This window comes from Physeter macrocephalus, chromosome 1 (assembly GCF_002837175.3).
Source record: "Physeter macrocephalus isolate SW-GA chromosome 1, ASM283717v5, whole genome shotgun sequence".
Taxonomy (NCBI): domain Eukaryota; kingdom Metazoa; phylum Chordata; class Mammalia; order Artiodactyla; family Physeteridae; genus Physeter; species Physeter macrocephalus.
Genome location: NC_041214.2, coordinates 111,473,963 through 111,484,323, shown reverse-complemented (window position 1 = coordinate 111,484,323; position 10,361 = coordinate 111,473,963). Strand labels below are relative to the sequence as shown.

General features: G+C 41.0%; 1 protein-coding gene across 3 annotated transcripts in view; it reads left to right on the top strand.

The window, feature by feature from the left end:
* NXPE3 (neurexophilin and PC-esterase domain family member 3) overlaps window positions 1-10,361 on the top strand; it is a 54,415-nt gene that overhangs the window by 32,308 nt on the left and 11,746 nt on the right. For all 3 annotated transcript variants that reach the window (XM_007105416.3, XM_055085761.1, XM_007105417.3), the window contains one exon: window positions 1,554-1,627. In XM_007105416.3, coding sequence (XP_007105478.1) covers window positions 1,554-1,627 — 74 coding nt within the window. The remainder of the gene's footprint in view (window positions 1-1,553; window positions 1,628-10,361) is intronic.

The window sequence follows — 10,361 nt, the reverse complement described above, 5'->3', positions numbered from 1 at the left end:
GGCCATGGCTCACGGGCCCAGCCGCTCCGCGGCATGTGGGATCTTCCCGGACCGGGGCACAAACCCGCGTCCCCTGCATCGGCAGGCAGACTCTCAACCACTGCGCCACCAGGGAAGCCCTGCTTTCTCTCTTTCTATGTGTTTATATGTGTGTATTTGTGTATAATTCTTTTCCCTCAGACCATTTGAGAGTAGGGTGCAGACATCATGGCATTGCACCCCAGGCGTATGCATCTCCTAGGACTTTCTCCAACATATAACCATGACACAGTGATCACACTTGGGCCTTTTATCATTGACACAACATTGTTATTTAATATGCAGTCTATATTCAAGTTTATCCAGTTGTCCCAATAATATCCTTTATTGCTATCTCTTTTATTTGAACTGAATCTCTGATCACACACAATCTGTTTAGTTGTCTCTTTAATCTTTTAGTCCAGAAGAGTTCTCTAACTTGTTTTGGTTTTCACGACATTGACAATTTTGATGTTGCTGTTTTTGTAGAATATTGCTTAATTTGGATTTGCTGCTTTATTGTTTCTGCATGATTAGATTGAGAGTAAGTATTTTTACAAGAAAATTACAGTGGCGAAGGTTTCTCTTTTCCTTACCGTAAAGCTTTAAACTCATGAAAGTAGTTTATATGTGCTCTCTTAAAATCATGTATATTAATTGTCACTTTTATAATCCATGAAATGCTGTTATTCTCTAACATAGCCCCCTATAATTCCTTCCTTCCTTGTTGTCTGTCTCCCTCATTCATTAGAATGTCAGTGCCATGAAGGAGGAGATGCTGTTTTTTTTGTTTTTTTTTTTGGCTGTGCCACTTGGCTTGTGGGATCTTACTTCCCCAACCAGGGATCGAACCTGGGCCCTCGGCAGTGAAAGCCTAGAGTCCTAACCACTGGACCTCCAGGGAATTCCCAATGCTGTATCAGATATTTTCTGAGCGTGGACTCTAGTCCAGGGCCTGTGCTAAGTACTGAAGATGAAAGATGAATGGGACATAATCCATGTCTTTGAGGAGTATATGTTTTATTAAGGGGAACAGACACTACAGAGCCATAGTAATGATGAACAGAGTACATGCATGAGCACGTATCTGGGGACAAATGTCCCCAGGTAGGACTCAGCTCTGGGCAAGGCCTAAGGAATCTGACGTATGACTTAATGCTCCGTAGTCTTGCAGCCTGGAAACTAAGTAGTGACAAAATAGACATTCTCATCAGTGTGAGCCATTCTGTTGAGTCCAAGGGAAGTAAGAAATTCAAACAGAATTTGTCATTTTGGAGTTTGCACTCTAAGGGCGAAGCAGTGAAAAATTGAAAACTTGTTTAATTCTTATTCAGTTTATGTATCCATATAACCTGCTTATTATAATATACCTAGTTTATTAATTATCAATTTTATTGATTAACATTTATAAGAATATTTCATCTTAGTAAAGCTTTGTGAAATCCTGTCCATTTAAAAATTTGCAAATAAAGATACATATTAGAAAATAAATGTTCCTGAATCTAAGCTTGTACTCTTTTTATTCCTCTTTCAAGTGGTGTCAATATCAAAATGCCAATCAACTCCAGTGGACCTGATTGGGTGACTGTGATTCCCAGGAGTATAAAAGGTAAAAAGGAATGAGCTTGATGATTTGTTGTTTTTCCTGCTAAGTGTGTTGAGGCTCTGTAGTTACACTGATGTTACAAAGCCCTTTTTTTTTTCCTTTTTAATGTGCCCTGGTTACTGCTGGGCACAGTTTTAACTGTGTTTTAACAAATGTTCCAGGTGATTCTGATCCATTGGTGTAGGGTATTATTAAGAGTAAAAGAATGAAATTTAGAAGAGTAAATGTATGTGTTTTGTTTTTGCAGAATAGGTATAATGAGCTACAGTGACTTGTAGAAAGAAAGGATGAACATTATTAAGGAGGTTATGCAGATGGAAGGTGATCACTCCTTGGCCTTTTGGCTAAGATCAAGTGCAGATGGCAGACGAGGTCCTTTTAGTTGTTGAAAGCATGTATGTAGTATCCTACAGAGCAGATAGTACAAACACCAACGCCACAGGGATGAGGTATATAACACATATGAACCCACCAGTGTGGGGATTGACCATATGCATGCCTTGTGTAAGTGGTGGGTAAGGAACTGCAGAGCAAAGACCATCTAAAGGGGGCATCCCCTCAGTTCCTACACATTGTTTGTTTGTTTTTTTTTAATAAATTTATTTATTTTTGGCTGTGTTGGGTCTTCATTTCTGTGCGTGGGCTTTCTCCAGTTGCAGCGAGTGGGGGCCCCTCTTCATCGCGGTGCGCGGACCTCTCACTGTTGTGGCCTCTCCCGTTGCGGAGCACAGGCTCCAGACGCGCAGGCTCAGTAGTTGTGGCTCACGGGCCCAGCCGCACCGCGGCATGTGGGATCTTCCCAGACCGGGGCACGAACCCGTGTCCCCTGCACTGGCAGGCGGATTCTTAACCACTGCGCCACCAGGGAAGCCCCCTACACATTGTTGCTATGCAAAAATGTAGACCCAGCACATCCAGATCTATAGATTTTTTTTTCCATGAAAAACCAGAAATCAATTTTTGAATGTTAATATCTCCAGATTTCAAAACATTGGTTAAAAACTTTAAAAACTTTAAAACTATTGTGTGGGCTAAATAAAATTTGAGGCCCAGATGCAGGCAGGACACTGTCAGTCTGTATCTCTGGTGTTCACTGTCATGTGCCACAAGAAATCCTAATCTTTTCCTAGTGAAGAGCTGTATTTGATTTACTTTAACCCAGTGAGTTACTAATTTTAGAGGTTACATATGCGAAACATCGTTAATAGAAATTGCTTACCTTTTATCTGCCTGGCCCTCAACCCCACAGCCGAGATATCAGTAAACATGGGATCACCCAGTAGTGCTGAACCCCTCATATGCTCACATCTGACACCTCCGGAGGCCCCGTTCCACTACCAAATCTATCCCCCTCTTCCACAGCTCTGGTTGTCTGGCTCACCCACCTTGTGATGTCCCTGGCTGTCCAGTGGGAGGAGCTTTGGATGGTTTACTTGCACCTGACAGGTCTTGGGATTCAGCCAGGAAGTGGTTGTGGGTTTGTGATGTACATTCTGTTTAGAGAGAAGAAAGATTCAGTAACTAGTGGGGCTTTTGATGGATTTTTAGAGGAAGAAAGAAACCATGAATCAGTAGGAGCAGGGTAGCCTGGCTTTGATAAAACTGTCTCGGAGCAGGTAAATAATTGGAAAGAAAAGAGAAGGACAATTACTTTATAAATCAATGAAGTCCGGCTTGGGGGAACTTCACCTAAATTCACCTTAGTGACCAGCAGGGGCCACTCAAAGATACTAAACGAAGGGCTCACATTCTTCCTTCTTTAATTCCTTCCTTTTTCCCTCCCTCCCTGCCTTTCTCTTTTAAAAATCTTTTGTTTTCAGATAATTTTAGACTTAAGGAAGAGTTGTGGAAATAGTACAAAGTTCCTGTATAGCCTTCACCAAGTTTCCCTTATGCTAATTTCTGATTAATTGATTGATTGATTGGCTGTGCTGGGTCTTCATTGTGGCATGCGGGCTCTCTAGTTGCGGTATGTGGGATCTTAGTTCCTGACCAGGGATCGAACCCAGGCCCCCTGCCCTGGGAGCGTGGAGTCTGAACCGCTGGACCACCAGGGAAGTCCCCCCTTATGCTAACTTCTTAAGAAATCACAGAACATTTATCAAAACCAAGAATTTTTTTTTGTTTGTTTTTTAACATCTTTATTGGAGTATAACTGTTTTACAATAGTGTGTTAGTTTCTCCTTTACAACAAAGTGAATCAGTTATACATATATCTCTCACTTCGTCACAGCTTACCCTTCCCCCTCCCCATGTCCTCAAGTCCATGCTCTAGTAGGTCTCTCACTTCGTCACAGCTTACCCTTCCCCCTCCCCATGTCCTCAAGTCCATGCTCTAGTAGGTCTCTCACTTCGTCACAGCTTACCCTTCCCCCTCCCCATGTCCTCAAGTCCATGCTCTAGTAGGTCTGTGTTTTATTCCTGTCCTACCACTAATCTCTTCATGACATTTCTTTTTTCTTAGATTCCATATATATGTGTTAGCATACGAAAACCAAGAATTTAACATCCATATAATGTTATTAACTAAACTATAGAGTTTATTTGGATTTCATCAGTTTTTCCACTAATGTCCTTTTTTGTTTCAGAATCCAGTGCAGATCTCACATTGCATTTAGTTGCATGTTTCCTTAGTTTTCCCTCTGTGACAGATCCTCAGGCTCTTATTGTCTTCCATGACTGACACTTTTGAAGAGCATTGGTCATATGGTTTTTAGAATCTCTCTAAACTTGGGTTTGTCTAGTGTTTTCTTTTGATTGGAATGAGGTTATGCATTTTTGGAAAGAATAGGACAGAAATGATGTTGTATCCTTTTGAGGGGGTACATGATGTTGATATGTATTGCTAACAGCGTTAACCTTGATCACTTGGTTAAAGTGGTGTCTACCCCAGTTTTCCACTGTAAACTAATTATTTTTCTTTCTTTCTTTTCTTTTCTTTCCTTCTTTCTTTTTTTTTTTTTGGCTGCGCCGCTTGGCTTGTGGGATCTTAGTTCCCTGATGAGGGATCGAACCCAGGCCCTCGGCAGTGATAGCACGGAGTCCTAACCACTGGACTGCCAGGGAATTCCCTAAACTAATTATTTTTATCTTTGTATTTACTCAGTATTCTGGGGAGGTACCTTGAGACTGTGGTAGGCTGAATAATGGCCCCTAAATATATCCAGATCCTAATCCCTTGAATTTGTGAATGATACCTTATATGGCAAAAGAAACTTTACAAATGTGATTAAGTTACGAGTTTTGAGCTGGGGGGAGATTATCCGGATTAGAGTGGGCACTAAATGCAATCACAAGTGTCCTTTTAGGAGGGAGGCAGAGCGAGATTTCATACAGAAGACAGAAGGCCATGTGAAGATGGAAGCAGAGAGAGATTTGAAGATTCCATGACATTGGCTTTAGATATGGAGAAAGGGGCCATGAGCCAAAGAATATAGCTCTAGAAAAGGCAAGGGAACAAATTCTTCTCTAGATCCTCCAGAGAGAGCGTGACTCTGCTAACACCTTGGTGTTGGCCCAGCGATACTGATTTTGGACTCCTGGCCTCAGAACTGTATGAGAATAAAGTTGTGTTGTTTTAAGCCACTAAATTTGTGGTAATTTGTTACAGCAGTTACAGGAAACTAATACAGAGACTGTAAACATTCTATTTCTGCTTAAACTTTCATCTACTAATTTTAGCATTCATCGTTCGATCTTCCCTGCAGCAGTTATTTCTGTGGTGTTCTAATGGTGACTTGCTCTATCTCTCATTTTTAAGACATTTATTAATTGAAATTTTTCTGTAAGGAAGAGTTGTCCCTTCTTCACCATTAATTTAATTTTATCAGTATAGACTCCTGACTATTTCATTCTTTGGATTATAATCCAATTCAGTTGTTCAAATTGTTCCACTTTTGGTAGTTGAGAACTTTTTCAGTTTGGCTTCTGTGCCCTTTTGATATGCTCTCATTCTTTTAATTAATTAACTTATTTTTTTGAGCACTTCCTTACTTTACTGTACCACAGGATATTTCAGGTCCATCCTATATTTTCTTTGCCCAGGCGTTGGAAGTGTTCATAATATTTACACTTATATTATTTCACTTATGAATCATATATTTTGAAGGTTTTATTTTCCCTATGACATTTCATAATTTATATATTAGTTAAATGTTTTTCGTACAAGGTAAAACTCTTCTCAGGTGCATATTTAGAGTCTGGTGGATTGCTTGAGATTGCCAGTGCTACCCCCATGCACACATAATTCCAGTCAAAAGCAAAGAAATACAGCTTTCAATTAGACTAGACTATCTTATCAAGGGCAAGCATCTGGTTTCTGACAGGCTTTTCCAGTGTCAGAATTACTACTGAATTTTCATAAGCATCTGCACTGTGGTCCTCAGACCATTATAGCCTAATGGTTTGGGACCTTGATGGCTTCTAACCTCATCAGCAACTAAACTAGAGCTCATATTTTTGGGGGAGTTTACTGAAAGTTTAGGATAGGACTAGATTTAATAGCAATAGAATAAATATCAACATCTTTATAGCTTTTTACTATTTTCTCTGTTTATTGAAATTTATCTTATGTGCAATAGAGCACGCAGATCATAAGCATACAGTATGATGGAGTTTTACATGTGTACATATCTTTGTAGGGTGAATTCTAAGATGACTCCCAGTGATCCATGCCCTTATATAAACCCTTCCCTTCAATTATATGACAAAGTTGACTTTAAAAAAAGAGAGATTTTCCTGGGTGGATCTGACCTAACCAGATAAGTCCTTAACAGAGACCAGGTTCTTCCAGAAGAAAGAGATTGAAAGTGTGAGAAGGATTCCATGTGAGGGAGATTCTTCATTGCTGGTTTTAAAGATGAAGGAGGCCATGGAGCAGGGAATGTAGGCAGCTTCTAGGAGCTGAAGGGCATTCCCTGGCTGATGACCAGCAAGGAAATGAGAAACTCAATCTTATAACCACAAGGAACTGAATTTGGCTAACAACTTGAACAAACTTGGAAGCAGATTTTTCTCCAGAGCCTTCAGAAAGGAACACAGCCCTGCTAACATCCTGATTTCCACCTGTGAGATCCTGAGCAGAGAACCTAGCCATACCAGGCCCTAGATTCCTGACGTGCAGAACTGTGGGAAAATAAATGCCCCTTGTTTTTTTTTTTTTTTTTTTTTTTTTGCCGTACGCGGGCCTCTCACTGCTGTGGCCTCTCCCGTTGCGTAGCACAGGCTCTGGACGCGCAGGCTCAGCGGCCATGGCTCATGGGCCCAGGCGCTCCGCGGCATGTGGGATCTTCCCAGACTGGGGCACGAACCCGTGTCCCCTGCATCGGCAGGCGGACTCTCAACCGCTGTGCCACCAGGGGAGCCCATGCCCCTTGTTTTTAAGCCGTTAAGTTTGTGGTGATTTGTTACACAGCAATAGAAAACTAATTAACTACCACCCAGATCAAGATATAGAATGTTTACAGTGTATAGAATATTTCCAGCATTCCAGTATGGCTCCTTATTGTGACAACTGCACTTTCACACTATTACAGTATCGAATTTTCACAACAGCCCTTCAGAATAACTAGTAGTCTGTCCCTTTTACAGATAAAGAAACCAAGGTCCAGGTCCAGTTAACTTAGGAAATCAAAGGACTCACATCCTACACATAACATCCAGCAAACTGATATCATTTGGGGAAAGGAAGCCCACAGCCGTTTCAATAATAAATGTAGGTCTCTGTAAATGGTCCTATCTCTGCTACCTCCTGTCTCAACTCTCTGAGAAACTTTGGCAAGTCACTCTGACTTGCTTTCTTTTTTTTTTTTTTATAAATTTATTTATTTATTTTTTTGGCTGCGTTGGGTGTTTGTTGCTGCATGTGGACTTTCTCTAGTTTCGGCGAGTGGGGGCTACTCTTCGTCGCAGTGCGTGGGCTTCTCATTGCGGTGGCTTCTCTTGTTGCAGAGCATGGGCTCTAGGCATGCGGGCTTCAGTAGTTGTGGCACATGCGCTCAGTAGTTGTGGCTCACAGGCTCAGTAGTTGTGGTGCATGGGCTTAGTTGCTCCATGGCATGTGGGATCTTCCTGGGCCAGGGCTCGAACCCATGTCCCCTGCATTGGCAGGCGGATTCTTAACCACTGCGCCACCAGGGAAGCCCTGACTTGCTTTCTTTACCTCTAAAAGATATTTGGACTAGCTATTCTCTGAGGTCCCTTTCAACATTCTCTGAATCTACAGGTATTTCTACCTGACATAGCATTTTTATCTTTCCTTTGTAAAATGCATAGCTTTTAGGGGACTAAAAGAGAACAGAAAAAAATCAATTTCCCGAGGTTTTGTGGGGGGAAACTCAAGCCAGTATGGTGGCTGAGTAGCTAGGACCTCCTCACGTTCCCAGCACTGGACAGGGCATGCCCAGAGCTTGGCACGCTATCCTCACTCCTAACCTCCCCGAGTTGGTGCCCGGGCACTCCTGTGCTCATGTTCCCCGGTCAGGGAATTGTTTACCTCCATTTCTTCTCTGACTTGTCTTTCCTTCCCCTCATGAACCACGTTCTTCCTTTGACCAGCCTTTTACTGTTCTTACTTCTAGCTCCATGCCAGAAAATTAAGGGACCTGTGTTCACACATGCGCGCACACCTCCCACCCTTAATTCACAGTATCCCTCTCGTCCAGCTCTTTCTAGATCATTTAGGAAAATATATCTCTGCCTTTTTCTCTCTCATTTTGTGAGAGGGATTTGTGGTCCAAATAGCCCTTATTATGGCTAATGAATGACATGGGATGATGCCCTCTGGAGGAAAATGTAAGCTGTGGGCTTTTAAAGAGAAGCCAGGACATTTTAGAGAAGCAGGGACCTTACTTGCAAATAATCAAAACTGTCCCTCCTGATTTTGCATAAAGATCTTTATATTTGCTCTTACAATCGCCTGCCTGTAAACTTCCTTCACCGTCAATGTTCAAGACAACCATAACATTGAGTAATAACTCATTTTTGTTTTTTAATTATTTTCATTCCACTTGTACAGTACATTAAGAGTTATATTATTGTTTTAAGGGGCTTTCATATCTCAGATATCTTAGGTGAAAATGCATTCTGAGCTCCAAGCAACACTGACTTTTTAAACAACTTCAGACTGCTTGAAATCATATTAGTCAGGAAATGTTTTTGTCCCAGTTGACCATAAGAGGGCAATGTAGGTAAACACATTTCACTTTAAAAGTATGTTCTGTCATCTAGCGCTGCATGTTTAAAGAATTAATGTCAGGTTCAGTAATTGATTTGCTTTGCTTGACTTAACTCTGATAGTAAATATAATTAACATTTGAATGGAAATGGTAATTGTTTCCTGTGTGACATACCCATTTCTTTATGACCCTTATTTGACAGTAGACTCAATAGCTGAGTCTACAGACTTAACTGTGGTAAATACTGTGACTTCAAAATCACTTTTAATTCCCATTCCAGTAAATGTTTTCTTTGGGCCCCAGGTGTCTGTTCAGGAGCTCTCTGGCCTGTGCAGCCTTGATGTGATGATACAGTGAGGAGCTTTGGGCAAGGTGTGGTGACATGGTAAAGCCACACTTGGTAGCATGTTGAGAAATTGCTTTTGAATAAGCCAAACAAGTGTTTACGCTAACCCCCATTTTTCTTTGATAATCACATTGGCCAAAAGAGCATTTAAAATTCTGTTTACTTTTCAATTTAGACCCTGAACCTGCAAAGCATTAGCAAATACCTAAGAAAAAAGATTAAGTATGCACTGTCAAATAGGGCATCTTCTTTGAAGGGAGTAAAACCAAAATAATTTTATTTCTTTTTTTTTTAACATCGTTATTGGAGTATAATTGCTTTACAACGATGTGTTAGTTTCTGCTTTACAACAAAGTGAATCAGCTATACATATACATATATCCCCTTATCTCCTCCCTCTTGCGTCTCCCTCTCACTCTCCCTATCCCACCACTCTAGGTGGTCACAAAGCACCAAGCTGATGTCCCTGTTTCCCAATAGCTATCTATTTTACATTTGGTAGTATATATAAGTCCATACCACTCTCTCACTTTGTCTCAGCTTACTCTTCCCCCTCCCCATGTCCGCAAGTCCACTTTCTGCGTCTGTGTCTTTATTCCTGTCCTGCCCCTAGGTTCTTCGGAACCATATTTTTATTTTTATTTTTAGAATCCATATATGTGTGTTAGGATATGGTATTTGTTTTTCTCTTTCTGACTTAATTCACTCTGTATGACAGACTCTAGGTCCATCCACCTCACTACAAATAACTCAGTTTTGTTTCTTTATATGGCTGAGTAATATTCCTTTGTATATATGTGTCACATCTTTTTTTTTTTTGATTACGAGAATTTTAAGTAAGATTTATTTTTTTAATTTTTTTAACATCTTTATTGGAGTATAATTGCTTTACAATGGTGTGTTAGTTTCTGCTTTACAACAAAGTGAATCAGTTATACATATACATATGTTCCCATATCTCTTCCCTCTTGTGTCTCCCTCTCTCCCACCCTCCCTATCCTACCCCTCTAGGTGGTCACAAAGCACCGAGCTGATCTCCCTGTGCTATGCAGCTGCTTCCCACTAGCTATCCACCCTACGTTTGGTAGTGTATATATGTCCATGCCACTCTCTCACTTCGTCACAGCTTACCCTTCCCCCTCCCCATATCCTCAAGTCCAGCTCTAGTAGGTCTGTGTTTTATTCCCATCCTACCCCTAGTCTCTTCATGACATTT